We start from the raw sequence: 20,266 nt of genomic DNA on the forward strand, positions 1-20,266 counted from the left end.
AATGAGCTCCCTGAATTCCACCCTCTCTCTAAATACAACTTTTGTGCGTCCCCCATTCTTTTTCATCACTGGTTTTCATAACATGCCCCATGCCAAATACTACTATATTTTCCTGTGCTCTGTTTTTGTGGTCTCTCTGTTGGGAAACTCCTTTGTCATGTTTATTATATACACAGAGCGCAGTTTTCACACACAAAAGTATTTGGCCATTTTTAATTTGGTCGTAGCTGACTTAGGCGAAAGCACTGCTCTCATTCCAAATGTAATTGCATTGTTTCTTTTTGATTCACAATACATCTCCTTTGACGCTTGCTTGGCCAACATGTTTTTTGTGTTTTTATTTGCCAGTTTACAGTCTCTCACTCTTACCGTTCTAGCCTATGATAGATTGGTGGCAATATGCTCGCCACTGAGATACCATGCCATCATCACAATGCAAGCAATGGCTGTGATGTTAACAGTGGTGTGGGCATATGATTCAGTTTTAATTATTTTAATGGTGGCTTTGATTACCAGATTGTCTTTTTGTAAATCCATTGTGGTAAAAAGCTATTTTTGTCGACATGAGTCCATATATAGTTTGGCATGCAATGACAATTTTATCAATCATGTAATATCAAGATTTAATGTGACATTATTTGTTTATATACCCTTTCTTTTGATTGTACTGTCTTATTTTTTTATTGCTGGTGCACTGTCTAAAATAGCTTCATGGGAAGGGCGATTTAAAGCCATTAAGACTTGTTCTGCACACCTAATGCTGGTGTCTTTACATTACCTTCCAGTAATAGGCACGCACATTACGTTACTAACTTCAACCCTTAAATCTGATGTGAGTATAATGATTTTGTCAATTGTAAAGGCCGTTACCCCCATGATGAACCCAATCATTTACGTGCTGAACACAGAAGAGGTAAGGGTATTCTCTAAAAACTTCTAAATAAAAAAACAAAAACAAAACTGCAACAGAAATAAAAAAAACTAAAAAATGGAACAAATTCATATTACAAGACTTTTGCTTTTAACTGTATCACAAACTGCAGTCTGTGAAACCAGAGGTGGAGGCAGCAGTTACAATTCCTTAGCCTCTATGGAAATGGTTGCAAATGTTAAGAAATTCTCAAAATATAATTTTCAAAACCAAGAATTGTCAGTTTTTAGTCTGCTAAGGGACATTAGGCAGGATTACTTTATGGGAGGAACACAAATGGAATGTGCTCAATTTTAAAAAGACCTGGGAGCAATGTTTGATCAAAGCCTTTCAAGTTTTAGGCACAGTGTGCTATAGCAATAAAAAAAGGCAAACAGGATGCCACAATATAGCCAAAAGTATTGAGTATAAATCCAAGGAAGTTATACTTATTTCATGCAATACATTTGCTAGACCACACTTGGATTATTGTATGCAGTTGTGGGGACCATACTACAAGAAAGATATAGAGACTCTGGAAAAGGTTCCTAAGAAGAGCAACAAAACTGATTCCTCACAAAGTGTACGTAAACTTTTGACCCAGTGAAAATCTGATATAGTACATAAAAGCTGAAATAAATCTGTCTCTTACCTATTATTTTGAAATGACCTCTTATGGAAATAAAGTACATATCCTAATAGACTTAATACATGAAATGTATGGTAACATGAAAAGTGTAGAGATGTGAAAAATTGAGATTGAATGTCTTTAGCCTAGGTGAATGCAAACTTTTGGTCTCAACTGTATTGGCGGTCACTGCATGACAGAGGAGAAACAGAAATGCACTTTTTCCTCCATTGTGAGAATTTTGCCTGCCTGTGGGAAACATTCCAAGATCACATCATAAATATATTGCCTGAATTTGCCACCTAAACCCTGAAAAAACATTTAAAAACAAACTCTCGACGCATTTCAGCATTAAGCTTTTTTTTTCTGTTTGACTCCCTGACGAAAGCTTGATGCTGAAATTTTATTTATTTTTCATTTTTATTTAACCTTTATTTACCCAGGGTAGGTTCGCTGAGCACGGATGCTCTTTTGCAGAAACGCCCTGCTTCACACTCATACACATTCACACCTGGGAGCTGCCCAGTACAATCACAATCCTCTATTGTTGGCCACTGAGCAGCTCCACTGGAGGGAGAGAACATTTTTTTAGCCAATTAAATCAGGGGATGATTAGGTGGCAAGTTTTTGCGAGAGCCAGGACACCAGGGAACCCCCTACTATTTGCGAATAGTGTCATGGGATCTTTAATGACCACAGTGAGTCAGGACCTCAGTTTTAACGTCTCATCCGAAAGATGGCATCTCCTAAAGCACAGTGTCCCTGTCACTGCACTGAGGCACTGGGGTTTATTTGACCAGAAGGAAGATTGCCCCCTGCTGGCCCACCAACACCACTTCCAGCAGAAACTCAGTATTCCCTGGTGGTCTCCAATCCAAGTACTAACCAAATCCACACTTAGCATCAGCCAGTCGGCAGGAGCAGAGTTTGTGGTGGTATGGCTGCTGGCAAATGCGTCGGAGTTTGTTTTTAAAGGTTTAATATGACCAAGCCATGAAAATAAAGGCATTTTAATTGTTAAAAAGAGAGTGCCTTGGAGTTTTCTTTGATTTTGATGTCTATACGTATCCCATCCAAGGAGCACCTCAAACAAACTCAATTTGAGTCCAGGAAGCGCTCCTACCCAAACATTTTTTGAGTATTTATACAGTATGTGTTTAAACCTATAGTATGTCTGTGTGTTTACGCCTGCTCTGTTTTATCCCTCAAGAGCATTACAGCAAGCCATTATTCAATTGAAACCTCAATATTAAATTAATAGCTCAGTAGGACACAAATGCCCAGGGAGCAAGCTGAGTTCTGAAACCACTGGTGAATAATTATTATTTGCTGGAGGGATTTGTATGTTGAAACAGAGGCCAAACTAACTAACAATAAAGTGTTTCAGGAGGAGCCAGCAGTTTATAAAGCTGTAAATGTAATAATAATGTTTGCAGTATACACTATGTTTAAGAGGACTGATCCTTATTTTATTATTGCCTTATTCAGAATTTTAGCCAGTTGACTCTAAGACAAAAGGCTGCAGGAATTAAGCCTGCCGAAACCTTTTGGAGACTTCAGTTAAAAATGCTTTTTATTATAAATATAAAATGAAAGTGTTTTTTCCCTCTTCACAAACACAGCTGGGCATGTTTCTAAACTAACTTTTCATTTACATGTTTATAAATACAGGCCACACTGTCAAAGGATGTCCTGATTTCAGTGTGACACATCCAGGTGTACAGTACATATCCCAATTTCTGTCCATGTGACCATAGGTACCTTATGTTAAATCTGCTTCCACACTACAGTCTGTTTCTCTGAGGGTCAGCTGAAACAATTTAACATTTTGATCCTGTTTGGGTGCAAAGCTTTGTTGTATATGATTGGTCACAGGTCAGGTCACTAAAGCTGCAAATCTGTGAGTGACTGTTCTAGTGATAGGGAATTAGCTACAAAAGTTTTCCTGGTGTTCCTCATCTCTGCAACGGAAAAACAAAAGGCCTTAAGATCTTTGGAGTCTACATACTTGTAGCAATCCTAATATGTGCGTGTATACAGCAGCAAAGGGGCGTCCAGCTCCATATTAATGCCCATGGTTTTGGAATGAGATGTTCAACAGTACATATGGGCATGATGTTCATGTGTCCACCTACTTTTGGAAATGTAGTGTGTGTATATATATATATATATATCTACACACACACACACACACACACACACACACTCTTTCAAACACTCCCCTACGGCAGGAGGCTGCGGTCCATCAGGACCAAAACCTCACGACACAACAGTTTTTTCCCGACTGCAGCTGGCCTCATCAACAAGGCCCGGGACCCCCACTGACACTGTCTGTTATCGTGACCCCCACGGACACCAAACAGACAGCACCTGTACTTACTCTAACACTTTGGCTTACCAGACCCGTTTACGGCCATCGGAGCTAGTTTACTAGTAGCTCACTGGTAGCGTATTTGCATGTATGACCGTTGAACGAGTGAGAAGTATAGATGCAAATCCCCCCTTGGACTCAGGCAACCCTCTAACTTATTACACTGGCTTGCTGGCTAACTGATAATTGCCTTAAAAATGAAAACTATTGCTTTTGCAACTGCATAATCTTTGCAGGGAACCCAAAGATTATGTGTGAAATGATAAATCCATTCTCTATCATTTGACATACAAACCCCACGTAATATTGTTTCATGACGTTCACATTTTGATGATACCCCTGCCTAAAACAACACTCTTCAAACCTGAAACAGTTGTCTACCTTCTTTAAAAGAATGTGCAAACAGCAACATGAAATAACTTCTTTTTATTGCATAGGCGCATCAAATTGTTTGAATCCTTTGGGGTAAAATACTAAAACTTACACTCCAGAAAAGATATATTGATTCTTGGTTATCAAGCTAATTTTTACAAAATGTACAAGTGTATATTTGCAACTTAACATAAATACCGGTTGTAAAATAGCTACTGTAAATACGTACATAAATACATACAATACTTCATTATCCCCATAGGACATTTTCCTTGCAGTATGTAACATTCACATTACAGAAACAGACATTTATACTAAGAAACATACAATCAGTCACACTACAGAAAGGGGGTGAGGGGGATAAACAAATTAAAAACAGATAAAAATTAGAAATATTTAGGCCTATTAATTACATATCGAATTGTACAAACCTATCCAGACATATGTTTGCCCCATTAATGTACTGTATGCTTCTGGGTCAAATAAAGTTTAGCCAGATAAGTACAATTGTAACAATGTAAAATGATAAAAATCGTATTTGTTGATCACAATCTTCGAAACACCTTGGAGAAAGTTTAATAAATTGTGAAACTAGTTTTTCAAAAGTGCACGGACATAATTTCTCTGACACAGTTTACTTAGCCAATTTCCATGCCGTGATACAAATGGATAGTAATTGGCAGATATTGTTCGTTGGACATTAGACTTCACCTCATGCGGTGCCGACCATTTTATTTGCATGCTCAGTACTCGACCTAAAAAGCCAGCCTCACTTTGGTAAATGGACTGCATTTATATAGCGCTTTACAATTGGTGCCTCTTTTGTTGTATGTGTTACATAATTGCAGATCCTATTTAGGAAAAATCAAGGGCCACCTAGATGTCGCATGCATGCAAAATGATTCCAAATCTTATGAAAACCATGACATTTAATTTCTTTGCACTGATTGTTACATTTGATTCTTGGTAAGCTGCTGAAATAATAATAAACCATGATTATGGTGAGGTTTTGTGTAATATGTGTAACCTACTGTTTACTGTGGCACCAAAGCTGTTAGAAATACAGACAATGCAATTTTACAGTGCCTGAAAGTGCACACTGGCAAGTACAGAGGAGTTAACATAAGTACAGACTGTGTGTAACCATTAAATACATCAGAATTGCATGTAGTTGGTTTTACGGTGATCGTTTTTACTGACATGTTTCGTTAGTTATTTTATTTTCATGCTTGGTACAATGCTCAGTATTGGAATGAAAACGCTGGTCTCCCGTTGTTTATGGCAAGAAAGGAGATTTTAAAAACTGCTTGATAATAAATGTGACGGTTAAAACAAGTATAGGACATGACGTAGTTTTGTTCATGCAATCTTAAGCGTATTCAGAATTCGAAAATAAATCACCTGCATTAGTTGTAATTGAGTTATTCAGTCGATATGTCCTTTTTTATTTTTTAATTTTTTTACTTACAGGACAAAGAAAAACAAAAGTAAAGCAACAAAGAGAAGAAAAATTAAACACATCTGCTATGAGCTCCCTGAATTTCACCATCTCTCTGAATACAAGTTTTGTGCGTCCCCCGTTTTTTTCATCAATGGTTTGAATAACATGCGCCATGTGAAGTACTACTTTATTTTCCTGTGCTTTGTTTTTGTGGTCACTGTTTTGGGGAACTCCTTTGTAATATTCAGTATATACACTGAGCGCAGTTTTCACACCCCAAAGTATATGGCCGTTTTTAATTTGGCTCTAGCGAACTTGGGGGAAAGCACTGCTCTCATTCCAAATGTAATTGCAATGTTTCTTTTCAATTCCCAATACATCTCCTTTGACGCATGCTTGGCCAACACGTTTTTTGTGTTGTTCTTTACCTGTTTGCAGTCTCTCAGTCTTACCCTTATGGCCTATGATAGATTGGTGGCTATATACTTGCCACACCATGCCATCATCACTATGCAAGCCATGACTGTATTGTTAACACTGGCGTGGACATATAATTCATTTTTAATTATTTTAATGGTGGCTTCAATTACTAGGTTGTCCTTTTGTAAATCAATCGTGGTAAAAAGCTACTTCTGTGATCATGGGGCCATATATAGTTTGGCATGCAATGACAGTTCTATGAATTATATGATATCAAAAGTTCATATGATATTATGGATTTATGTACCCTTTCTTTTGATTGTACTGTCTTATTTTTTTATTGCTGGTGCACTGTCTAAAATAGCTTCATGGGAAGGGCGATTTAAAGCCATTAAGACTTGTTCTGCACACCTAATGCTGGTGTCTTTATATTTTCTTCCAATAATAGGCATCTTGATTGTTTCACTAACTTCAACCCTTCAGCCTAATGTCAGGATATTTAATTTGTCAATTGCAAAGACCCTTACACCCTTGCTGAACCCAATAATTTATGTGCTGAACACAGATGAGGTTAGGGAATTCTCAAAAAAACTTTTCAAAACAAAAATAAAAAAGCAGAGCAGAAGAGACAGAGGTGCCTGCGTGCAATAAGGAAAACCCTGGCAGAATAAGGCTATAGCAGCATAGCTAAGGCAAACAGAGGCAGGGGCCAGCGCAGCCATGAGGGCAGGCTTGAGACAGTCATCACCAGACCATGACCGGTTCAGCTTAACAAAGCATTACCAATGATGATCCAGTGACAGCACTAACCGCTCAGTCCACCAGAGACTCTATAGCTATGCCCGCCACCCACTCCTGCCCCTCAAATATAGGAGAGATTAAAAAGATATGTTTTGAGCCTAGCTTTAAATAAGGTGATAGCGTCTGCGCCCCGAACATGGGCAGGCAACTTGTTCCACAGGAGGGGAGCACGATAGGAGAAGGCTCTACCACCTATGGTACTTTTAGCTATTCCAGGAATAACAAGGAGGCCTGCACCCTGCGAACGGAGCGTTCGTGAGGAAATAAATGATTTACTTATTCCTTATAAGTACAAAGGGGCAAGCCCATGTAAGGCTTTAAAAGTAAGGAGTAGTATCTTATAGTCTATTCGGAATTTAATTGGCAGCCAGTGAAGCGATGCTAGCACCGGGCTGATATGTTCGAATCTCCTTGTTCTGGTGAGAATACAAGCTGCTGCATTTTGAATTAGCTGGAGCCCTTTCAGAGAGGAATTTGCACATCCAGACAAAAGAGCATTGCAGTAATCTAATCTTGAAGTAACAAAAGCATGACCTAGCTTTTCTAGTTAGATATAATAGATATGATTCCCTAGAAGGTCATTATGGCATCTGACATGGCCTTACCCTGTACAGGGTATCAATAAATAGTAACAGTTTACATTTAGTTCGTGCAGAGCAAGGCTCAATTCTCTTTTATATCGAACTGTTTGCATGGTTTTAAGATGGCAGCATACTATTAATTACTTTGATAAATTCAGCAGATAAAAGATAAATTGGACCAGCGCAATATATTAAATATATACATCACATAATAATATTTGTACCCCAAAATGAGAATCAAAGTGATTTGTTTGATTTGTGACCGGTCTTTTTTGTCTGTTTGTCTTAACCTGTTTGTGTATATATGGACACTCAGTCCGGAATAAAGATTGATTGATTGATTGTGGGTAGCTGTATGCACAGCAGTTATCCATGACTTTATTTAATCGGCCAATTACACTTGGACAAATATGAATAATTATGTTTATATTCCCATGTGCATACTGTATATATATATATATATATATATATATACATATATACACTCACTGGCCACTTCATTAGGTACACCTGTTCAACTGCAAACTGCAGCCGTTAACACAACTATCTAATCAGCCAATCACGTGGCAGCAACTCAGAGCATTTAGGCATGCAGACATGGTCAAGACGATCTGTTGAAATTCAAGTTAAGCATCAGAATGGGGAAGAAAGGTGATTTAAGTGGCTTTGAATGTGGCATGGTTGTTGGTGCTAGACGGGCTGGTTTGAGTATTTCAGAAACTGCTTATCTACTAGGATTTTAATGCACAGCCATCTCTAGGGTTTACAGAGAAAGGTCTGAAAAAGAGAAAACATCCAGTGAGCGGCACTTCTCTGGGCGAAAATGCCACGTTGATGGCAGAGGTCAGAGGAGAATGGCCAGACTGGTTCGAGCTGATAGAAAGGCAACAGTAACTCAAATAACCACCCGTTACAGCCGAGGTATGCAGAAGAGCATCTCTGAACGCATCTCTAATGAAGTGGCCGGTGAGTGTGTGTGTATATATATATATATATATATATATATATGTGTGTGTGTGTGTATATATATATATATCCTGTACTTAATAGGTGTGCAGACATGTTTGTGAATTAATATCCCTGTAAAACCACTTACTTTGCAAAATGGCAACTTTTGTAGCTTACAAAAGTTTGATTTCACAGTATGACAGAAAAACGAAATTCAGGGAAAATTTTTAATTGACAGTAGGAGTTGACAATGCTTATTTATGTATATTTTTCACTTTATTCAGAGGGCTACAGACAGAGATGGAGTCCTTTACTTTGCTAAAGGGTATAATGGCAGTGCATCATCTCAGATTTTACCTGTAATCCCCTTGTTCCGATCCAGTTCCAGAATCACTTACTCTGATATCCTTAAATTACTTGTTAATTGACTTACGGAAATTAGGGATCTGATTTGGGTCCCTAAGCTTGTCGATTTTACCAACAACCAAAGAAATTGTCCTGACAGAGTAAATGTAGTTAATGAGTTCCCCAGGTTCATTTCCATGGCAATCACACAGAGCAAGATGTACAAAAGGAGAGTGAATGCTCCTCTACTGTAAATATGAAACCAGGCTGGACAAACTGGAGAAAACGTTTTTTAACCTTATTCTCTGCTAAGGTGATTGTGGTGAGTAAGGACTAAGGATTCTTCCCCTTTTGAAGTCATATTATTTGTCAGATTACCATTTTTCATAATTGGATCATTTGTTTCAGAGCTTAGATCTGAAAATATATACCCTTACTCACCTTTAACTTTGGAGATGTTTACCAACTATTTATTTCTTATTTATTTATTTATTTATTTTTAAATTAGTATTTACATGGTTAGAGTCAAATCAAATGTCCTAGCACCTATGTCCTAGCGCTTACCTCTGTGCATCATATATAGTATAGCATAATTCATGATGTGTTCTGGCGGGGCTGTCTTCAACTAAAGAAAACTGGGTGTAACTGGCATTTTTTTAAATTAAAGAACACTTTTATGCCGTATGCTTTTAAAAGCCCTTTCGGCAAAAACCAGAAAAACAATATCGCTATAAATACGCTTTTAAAAGCCCATTCTTCAAAGCCAGAAACATAGCAACAACATTGCAATAAATAACATAAATTACAAAAATGTTGTTTGTTCAAAAAGCGTTACATAAATGAACATCAATACGGTATAAACAAGTAAAGAAAAACACAGATAAATGGAGAGGCAGTGAATTGTTTTTAGACCTGCTAAAAGTAGTAACTGCGCGAATCCGATCATATTGCAGAGTGCGCCTGACAATTACTGTACTTCTACTCAGAACAGTGGGTTGCCTTAGGTCGTGCGCGAACGTCAGAGTCGGAAAGGAATGGTTCAACTAAACAATCGACTGACCGCCTAAAGGAAGTAAGTGGAATCACATTCATATCACTTCATATTTTGTTGTATGTGTTACATAATTACAGATCCTATTTAGGAAAAATCAAGGGCCACCTAGATGTCGCATGCATGCAAAATGATTCCAAATCTTATGAAAACGATGACATTTAATTTCTTTGCACTGATTGTTACATTTGATTCTTGGTAAGCTGCTGAAATAATAATAAACCATGATTATGGTGAGGTTATGTGTAATGTAAAAAGGTTGACTGTGGCGCCAAAGCTGTTAGAAATGCAGTCAATGCAATTTTACAGTGCCTGAAAGTGCACACTGGCAAGTACAGAGGAGTTAACATAAGTACAGACTGTGGGTGACCATTATATACATCAGAATTACATGTAGTTGGTTTTACGGTGATCGTTTTTACTGACATGTTTTGTTGGCTATCTTATTTGCATGCTTGGTACCAAGTTCAGTATTCGAATGAAAACGCCGGCCTCCCATTGTTCATGGCAAGAAAAGAGATTTTAAAAACTGCTTGATAATAAATGTGACGGTTAAAACAATTATAGGACATGATGTAGTTTTGTTCACGTAATCTTAAATCTGTTTTCAGAATTTGAAAATAAATCACCAGCATTGATTGTAATTGAGTTATTCAGTCTATATGTTATCTTTTTTAATTACAGAATAAAGAAAAGCAAAATTAAAGCAACAAATAGAAGAATTAAACACATCTGCTATGAACTCCCTGAATTCCACCCTCCCTCTAAATACAACTTTTGTGAGTCCCCCGTTTTTTTTCCTTAATGGTTTGAATAACATGCGCCATGCCAAATACTACTATGTTTTCCTGTCCTTTATTTTTGTGGTCTCTGTTTTGGGAAACTCCTTTGTCATGTTTATTATATACACAGAGCACAGTTTTCACACCCCAAAGTATATGGCTGTTTTCAATTTGGCTGTAGCTGACTTGGGTGAAAGTACTGCTCTAATTCCAAATGTAATTGCAATGTTTCTTTTTGATTCACAATACATCTCCTTTGACGCTTGCTTGGCAAACATGTTTTTTGTGTTTTTCTTTTCCTGTTTGCAGTCTCTCAGTCTTACCCTTATGACCTATGATAGATTGGTGGCAATATGCTTGCCACTGAGATACCATGCCATCATCACAATGCAAGCGATGGCTGTGATATTAACAGTGGTGTGGGCATATGATTCAGTCTTACTGATTTTAATGGTGTCTTTGATTACCAGGTTGTCCTTTTGTAAATCCATTGTGGTAAAAAGCCACTTTTGTCAACATGAGTCCATATATAGTTTGGCATGCAATGACAATTTTATCAATCATGTGATATCAAGACTTAATGTGACATTATTTGTTTATATACCCTTTATTTTGATTGTACTGTCTTATATTTTTATTGCTGGTGCTGTGTTTAAAATAGCTTCATGGGAAGGGCGATTTAAAGCCATTAAGACTTGTTCTGCACACCTAATGCTGGTGTCTTTACATTACCTTCCAGTAATAGGCACGCACATTACGTCACTAACTTCAACCCTTAAATCTGATGCGAGTATAATGAATTTGTCAATTGTAAAGGCCGTTACCCCCATGATGAACCCAATCATTTACGTGCTGAACACAGAAGATGTTAGGGTATTCTCTAAAAAACTTGTAAAAAACAAAAAACTAAAAAAAAAAACAAGAACAAAACTACAACAGAAATAAAAAAAAACTTTAAAAAATGGAACAAATTCATATTACAACACTTTTGCTTTTAACTGTATCACAAACTGCAGTCTGTGAAACCAGAGGTGGAGGCAGCAGTTACAATTAGCCTCAGCCTCTATTGAAATGGTTGCAAATGTTAAGAAATTCTCAAAAAAATTATTTTCAAAACCAAGAATCAACAGTTTTTTCAGTCTGCTAAGTCGGTTAATTTGTTTTGTGGAACCTTACGTTTTAAGTTAATTCAATTATTATTAGTTTTTACTGCTTAATGTTAAAAGTGTGATGAATTATAAATGTTGCGTCTATTGATGATTCACAAATGATTCTCTTTTGAATTTCTGCATTCTGTTCTTGTGTTGCTTGTTCAACATTCAATTTGCTTAAATAATTTTATGTAGCATCACTAAAATGTTAACTGCCAACGGTCAGAACCTTTACAGTACTAGTCTTCAATGGAGACATTTTACTTTTTACGTATGGGTAAAGTACTTTCTCTTAAAATATTTTAGAAACTTGAGGCAATCAATGGTAAATTCCATGTTCATTTAATGTTTCAGTTCAAAACAGAGTCTGTCTTGCAACAACAAAGATAATGGTCAAATATTGTTTGTTTCCTGTCATGAGTTTCCACCCACTTGTAATACATGTCTTATTTGTTAAGAGTTTCTAAGAAATAACCAAGTGATAAAAATTCAATTTCTCTGACCAAGCCTATTATTGAAATGCACCCCAACTCAATGATTCTCAACCACAATACTAGTGATGCCTACGTGTGCTGGCTTTTATTCCAACCACTGTTGCAATCTCTGAAGTTATTTATTATTAGGTGCTTTTCATGTTTAGAAGGATCATTTGCCCGATTATACCCAATTTAACAGTCAAGGTCCAATTTTCAAATACTAGTGCTAACTCAAGACCCAGGCAAATTAAGGTGTGTCAAATTAAATTTAGGTAATTTTGAAACAACAGGCTTGAGCACAACTCACAGGATTCACATTTGCTGGATTGATGCTCTCTTGCTTGATTGCTTGTGTCTGACATGTATTTCCTGTTTGTGGTTGTAAGAGTGAGAGGAAGGAGTCTGGTAGTGTTAGGAAAAGTTTGTAACAGGATTGAATTGTGCTTTCAATAGTGTGTTTCATATTAGTTAGAGTTCTTTCATTTATTTATTTTTAAACCATATTATAAGTGTTATAAGGTAAGATGGTTTTGCTCCTAAGGTGAACATCTGGGTTGACATTACGGGACGGGGTAATTTTACACGTTTTTCCTCCATTAAGCACTTGGCTAGCAAAATAACTGATTAGATCATTTGGCCACCTTCTTCCTGAACAGAGCTTTTTTGTGGTTTTTCAACCACTCAGGAGCAAAATATAATTGTAGTTAGGTGGTTTGCCCTTATGGTTATGTGCTAACATTGGCTGTAGTCAGGGGTGCTGTAAAGGGGGGGGGGAGTAGGATGATTCCAAAAGCCCTGACTGACAGAGACCCACAGAAAATATTAGAACACAGGATTTTCTGGGGTGGAGGGGGCCCAATGTGAGCTTGTTTCATGGGGCCCAGAATCCCTGGTGGTGCCTCTGGCTGTAGTTTAGTGGGATAACTGATGAGCCACCGGGAACCCAGATGGCCACATCCTCCTGGAAAAGGGAGTGAGTGATAGTGGAGGACTCAGTTATTAGGGGGGGTAGACAGCATAGTCTGTTTGCATGAAAAGAAATCCTGTACAGTGTGTTGCCTTCCTGGTTCCCAGGTAGGCGATCTCCTGGAGTTGCCGACAAGCTCCTGGCCAGAGTGGGGAGGGATCCAGTGGTCATGGTTCACGTAGGAACCAATGGCATAGGTAAGGGCAGGTTTGAGGATCTGCACGACAAATTTGTGGAGCTAGCAAAAACGATTAGGAGCAGAACCTCAAACCTAGTGTGACATATGGGGCGACATAGCTCAGGAGGTAAGACCGATTGTCTGGCAGTCGGAGGGTTGCCGGTTCAAACCCTGCCCTGGGCATGTCGAAGTGTCCTTGAGCAAGACATCTAACCCCTAACTGCTCTGGCGAATGAGAGGCATCAATTGTAAAGCGCTTTGGATAAAAGCGCTATATAAATGCAGTCCATTTACCATAATGTGAGACTATTATTATGGGTGACTTCAATTAACTGGCTATGTAATCCAAGAAGATTTAAATAAAATCCAGGGGGTGGAAACCTGGCAAATGAAATTCAGTGCAGCCAAATATAGTTCTGCATGTGGGGGGGGGGGCAACATTAGGCAGGATTACTTTATGGGAGGAACACAACTGGAATGTGCTCAATTTGAAAAAGACCTGGGAGCAATGTTTGATCAAAGCCTTTCAAGTTTAAGGCACAGTGTGCTGTAGCAATAAAAAAAGGCAAACAGGATGCCACAATATAGCCAAACGTATTGAGTATAAATCCAAGGAAGTTATACTTACTTCATGCAATACATTTGCTAGACCACACTTGGAGTATTGTATGCAGTTGTGGGGACCATACTACAAGAAAGATATAGAGACTCTGGAAAAGGTTCCTAAGAAGAGCAACAAAACTGATTCCTAACAAAGAGTACGTAAACTTTTGACCCAGTGAAAATCTGATATAGTACATAAAAGCTGAAATAAATCTGTCTCTTACCTATTATTTTGAAATGACCTCTAATGGAAATAAAGTACAGACCCTAATAGACTATTAATACATGAAATGTATGGTAACATGAAAAGTGCAAAATTGAGTGTGAATGTCTTTAGCCTGGGTGAATGTAAACTTTTGGCCTCAACTGTATAGGTGGTCACTGCATGACAGAGGAGGTAGAAACAGAAATGCACTTTCTCCTCCATTGTGAGAATTTTGCCTGCCTGTGGGAAACATTCCAAGATCACATCATAAATATATTGCCTGAATTTGCCACCTAAACCCTGAAAAAACATTTAAAAACAAACTCTCGACACATTTCAGCATCAAGCTTTTTTTTTTGTTTGACTCCCTGACGAAAGCTTGATGCTGAAATTTTATTTATTTATTTATTTATTTTTTTTATTTAACCTTTATTTACCCAGGGTTGGTTCGCTGAGCACGGAAGCTCTTTTGCAGAAACGCCCTGGGGTTTATTTGACCAGAGGGAAGACTGCCCCCTGCTGACCCACCAACACCACTTCCAGCAGAAACTCAGTATTCCCTGGTGGTCTCCAACCCAAGTACTAACCAAATCCACACTTGCTTAGCTTCAGCCAGTCGGCAGGAGCAGAGTGCGTGGTGGTATGGCTGCTGGCAAATGCGTCAGAGTTTGTTTTTAAAGGTTTAATATGACCAAGCCATGAAAATAAAGGCATTTTAATTGCTAAAAAGAGTGCCTTGGAGTTTTCTTTGATTTTGATGTCTATACGTATCCAATCCAAAGAGCACCTCAAGCAAACTCAATTTGAGTCCAGGAAGCGCTCCTACCCAAACATTTTTTGAGTATTTATACAGTATGTGTTTAGACCAATAGTATGTCTTTGTGTTTACGCCTGCTCTGTTTTATCCCTCAAGAGCATTACAGAAAGCCATTATTTAATTGAAAGCTCAATATTAAATTAATAGCTCAGTAGGACACTAATGCCCAGGGAGCAAGCTGAGTGAATCAGCTTAAACAATTTAACATTTTGATCCTGTTTGGGTGCAAAGCTTTGTTGTACATGATTTGTCACAGGTCAGGTCACTAAAGCTGCAAATCTGTGAGTGACTGTTCTAGTGATAGGGAATTAGCTACAAACCAGTTTTCCTGGCGTTCCTCATCTCTGCAACGGAAAAACAAAAGGCCTTAAGATCTTTGGAGTCTACATACTTGTAGCAATCCTAATATGTGCGTGTATACAGCAGCAAAGGGGCGTCCAGCTCCATATTAATGCCCATGGTTTTGGAATGAGATGTTCAACAGTACATATGGGCATGATGTTCAGGTGTCCACCTACTTTTGGAAATGTAGTGTGTGTATATATATATATATATATATATCTACACACACACACACACACACACACTCTTTCAAACACTCCCCTCCGACAGGAGGCTGCTGTCCATCAGGAACAAAACCTCACGACACAACAGTTTTTTCCCGACTGCAGCTGGCCTCATCAACAAGGCCCGGGACCCCCACTGACACTGTCTGTTATCCTGACCCCCACGGACACCAAACAGACAGCACCTGTACTTATAACACTTTATCCCCTTGCACTATTGTTTATTGTTTACTGTTTACCGTTTGCACTATGTTTATGTTATGTTTTTATTGCACTATGTTTATTTTATTTATCTTATTTTATGTTCACTGTTATGCACCACCTGACCAAAACAAATTCCTTGTATGTGTAAACCTACTTGGCAATAAAACCTGATTCTGATTCTGATTCTGATTCTGATATATACACACTGTATTTACATCAATATGGGGTGATCCGTGTATGAATTACATCCCTCTTTATACATAGTGTCCCCCATTTTAGGGGAGAAAAAGTAATTGGACAAAGCAAAACATAATCAAACATACATAATCTGCTATAAAGTCATCATATTCAGTATATGCACAAATATCTCTCAACTAAAGTATTGTAAATTGTATTTTAAATGAATGTGCAGTGAATACATATTTTCCGTTTGCACAAATACTTTTTGTATGAAAAACCAAAAAATATGTTTCTAATTTACACATGTATTTTTTGCAATAAGACATGCTCAAATGTACTATTGGCCTATGAAGTGTTGAATCTGCATTTGCGGATCAAAAGACACGCGTGCGTTCAGTGACATAAGTTTGAGAGCTTCCTTTTTTATTTTGAGACTTTCCTCTCGCAGTCTGTGCGCTCCAATCCACACAAAAATATACTTATCCACACTAGAGTTCTGCATGGGCTTGAAATTTAAGACCAAACCCAGCTCATATCCGGGACCTTGAGACCTGACCTGACCAAGCCCGACTGGTACTGCCAAATTTGAAAACCGAACCCAATGCGAAACCGAAATCGCTTAGAGAGGTTGTACAAACCTATCCAGACATATGTTTGCCCCATTAATGTACTGTATGCTTCTGGGTCAAATAAAGTTTAGCCAGATAAGTACAATTGTAACAATGTAAAATGATAAAAATCGTATTTGTTGATCACAATCTTCGAAACAATAAGCACGAAACCATCCAGACCCATGGCGCACCTGTACAAAGTGTCATGAGTAAAACTTGGCTAACTATATAGCTAGCTAGCTATGGCATGTCCTCAGCTCAGTAACAGTGGTACGCGCTAACTAGGTTAACTAAAGTAGGTGAAACGCTAACATGTTAGGGTTAGCTAAAGTAACGATAGGCGATAAAGCTGTGCTTGAAAATCTTGTGCCGTTCGAAGCGGTGATTTTGGGAGATGCACCTGCGCATGCGTCCTACTAAACGAAGCACCAACTGCGCATGTGTCCTACCAAACGTCCTTCTCAGGTCGTCCATGAGTGACTGACCACAATTTGTCATGCATAGCTCACGGTGGCAGGCAGTCCTGCGCGCCGTGGGAAAAATATAACAATATTAATAATAATGCTAATAGTAATCATCATAATCATAATAATAATGAATTTTACTTATGATATGCTTCTCATACACCCAAAACAATGGATGCAGACAATTTTTCAAACATAATGTTGTCATTTAAAAAATGTTTTTGGCGTAACACAGCTGAATTGCTTATTATTTCCACTATTAATGATTGATCCCATTTATTGTTATTCTTTTTTTTTTACTAATTATTTGTATACTCTGCTATCCTCAAATTAAATTGTACTTGTTCACGAAATTAGGCAATATGGAATCACAGTCTGGTAACTAATCTTGTTTTCTCTACAAAAAAAAAATGATTCTGTATTGACAGAGTTACTGGAGTTAATGAGTTCCCCAGGTTGATCACCATGGCGCATGTACCGAAAACCCCAGAGCAAGATGTATAAAAGGAGAATCAATGTCCCCCTACTGTAAATATGAAACCAGGCTGAACAAATTGGAGGACACCTTTTTGCTCATTATCGGCTCAGGTGATTGTGGTGGGTAATTACTAAGCATTCTTCCTCTTTTGAGATGGTAATATTTCTCAGGTTACCTTTTTTACACAGCAAAATTACAAGAAGCTGGTGTTATGAAGGAGATGGATTTCACCTTGGAGAAAGTTTAATAAATTGTGAAACTAGTTTTTCAAAAGTGCACGGACATAATTTCTCTGACACAGTTTACTTAGCCAATTTCCATGCCGTGATACAAATGGATAGTAATTGGCAGATATTGTTTGTTGGACATTAGACTTCACCTCATGCGGTGCCGACTATTTTATTTGCATGCTCAGTACTCGACCTGAAAAGCCAGTCTCCCTTTGGTAAATGGACTGCATTTATATAGCGCTTTTATTCAAAGCGCTTTACAATTGGTGCCTCTCATTCACCAGAGCAGTTAGGGGTTAGGTGTCTTGCTCAGGGTCACTTCGACACGCCCAGGGCGGGGATCGAACCGGCAACCCTCCGACTGCTATACAACCGCTCTTACCTCCTGACCTATGTCGCCCTGTACCTTTGTCTATGGAAAGAAAGCTTATTTAAATAAACTTCATGATAAATAATGTGATGGCAAATAATGATTTGTAGGATCCTACGTAGGTAATCATGTTCATGTAATCTTAAATGTTTTCAGAAATTAAAAAAGAAATCAACTGCATTAAATTGAATTGCGTTATTCAGTTGGTATGTTTTTCTTCACTTACAGGGCAAGAAAAACTAAAGTAAAGCAACAAAGAGAAGAAATCAGACCCTGAAATGAGCTCCCTGAATTCCACCCTCTCTCTAAATACAACTTTTGTGCGTCCCCCATTTTTTTTCATCACTGGTTTTCATAACATGCCCCATGCCAAATACTACTATATTTTCCTGTGCTCTGTTTTTGTGGTCTCTCTGTTGGGAAACTCCTTTGTCATGTTTATTATATACACAGAGCGCAGTTTTCACACCCAAAAGTATTTGGCCATTTTTAATTTGGTCGTAGCTGACTTAGGCGAAAGCACTGCTCTCATTCCAAATGTAATTGCATTGTTTCTTTTTGATTCACAATACATCTCCTTTGACGCTTGCTTGGCCAACATGTTTTTTGTGTTTTTATTTGCCAGTTTACAGTCTCTCACTCTTACCGTTCTAGCCTATGATAGATTGGTGGCAATATGCTCGCCACTGAGATACCATGCCATCATCACAATGCAAGCAATGGCTGTGATGTTAACAGTGGTGTGGGCATATGATTCAGTTTTAATTATTTTAATGGTGGCTTTGATTACCAGATTGTCTTTTTGTAAATCCATTGTGGTAAAAAGCTACTTTTGTCGACATGAGTCCATATATAGTTTGGCATGCAATGACAATTTTATCAATCATGTAATATCAAGATTTAATGTGACATTATTTGTTTATATACCCTTTCTTTTGATTGTACTGTCTTATTTTTTTATTGCTGGTGCACTGTCTAAAATAGCTTCATGGGAAGGGCGATTTAAAGCCATTAAGACTTGTTCTGCACACCTAATGCTGGTGTCTTTACATTACCTTCCAGTAATAGGCACGCACATTACGTTACTAACTTCAACCCTTAAATCTGATGCGAGTATAATGATTTTGTCAATTGTAAAGGCCGTTACCCCCATGATGAACCCAATCATTTACGTGCTGAACACAGAAGAGGTAAGGGTATTCTCTAAAAAACTTCTAAATAAAAAAAACAAAAACAAAACTGCAACAGAAATAAAAAAAAACTAAAAAATGGAACAAATTCATATTACAAGACTTTTGCTTTTAACTGTATCACAAACTGCAGTCTGTGAAACCAGAGGTGGAGGCAGCAGTTACAATTCCTTAGCCTCTATGGAAATGGTTGCAAATGTTAAGAAATTCTCAAAATATAATTTTCAAAACCAAGAATTGTCAGTTTTTAGTCTGCTAAGGGACATTAGGCAGGATTACTTTATGGGAGGAACACAAATGGAATGTGCTCAATTTTAAAAAGACCTGGGAGCAATGTTTGATCAAAGCCTTTCAAGTTTTAGGCACAGCGTGCTGTAGCAATAAAAAAAGACAAACAGGATGCCACAATATAGCCAAAAGTATTGAGTATAAATCCAAGGAAGTTATACTTATTTCATGCAATACATTTGTTAGACCACACTTGGAGTATTGTATGCAGTTGTGGGGACCATACTACAAGAAAGATATAGAGACTCTGGAAAAGGTTCCTAAGAAGAGCAACAAAACTGATTCCTAACAAAGTGTACGTAAACTTTTGACCCAGTGAAAATCTGATATAGTACATGAAAGCTGAAATAAATCTGTCTCTTACCTATTATTTTGAAATGACCTCTTAGGGAAATAAAGTACATACCCTAATAGACTTAATACATGAAATGTATGGTAACATGAAAAGTGCAGAGTTGTGAAAAATTGAGTTTGAATGTCTTTAGCCTAGGTGAATGTAAACTTTTGGTCTCAACTGTATAGGTGGTCACTGCATGACAGAGGAGGAAGAAACAGAAATGCACTTTCTCCTCCATTCTGAGAATTTTGCCTGCCTGTGGGAAACATTCCAAGATCACATCATAAATATATTGCCTGAA

The 20,266-nt window shown here is 37.8% G+C and overlaps 1 protein-coding gene across 9 annotated transcripts in view; it reads left to right on the forward strand.

Annotated features, from left to right (window-relative positions):
* Positions 1-19,716, forward strand: part of LOC118210363 (olfactory receptor 52E4-like) — a 29,075-nt gene extending 9,359 nt beyond the window's left edge. The window contains exons 1-4 of one of the 9 annotated variants that reach the window (XR_004761840.1): positions 9,074-9,139; positions 9,804-9,889; positions 10,553-10,647; positions 13,352-13,443. Coding sequence is in view for 8 of the 9 variants with exons in the window: in XM_035386487.1 (XP_035242378.1) it covers positions 10,606-11,595 (990 nt within the window). In the remaining variant the exon portion in view is untranslated. Of the gene's footprint in view, positions 1-9,073; positions 9,140-9,803; positions 9,890-10,552; positions 11,817-13,351; positions 13,444-17,410; positions 17,670-18,378 lie in introns of those variants that run through there. The other 8 variants (XM_035386488.1, XM_035386489.1, XM_035386485.1 and 5 more) reach the window with 8 other exon arrangements.
* The last annotated feature ends 550 nt before the right edge of the window (positions 19,717-20,266 follow it).

This window comes from Anguilla anguilla, chromosome 12 (assembly GCF_013347855.1).
Source record: "Anguilla anguilla isolate fAngAng1 chromosome 12, fAngAng1.pri, whole genome shotgun sequence".
NCBI lineage: Eukaryota > Metazoa > Chordata > Actinopteri > Anguilliformes > Anguillidae > Anguilla > Anguilla anguilla.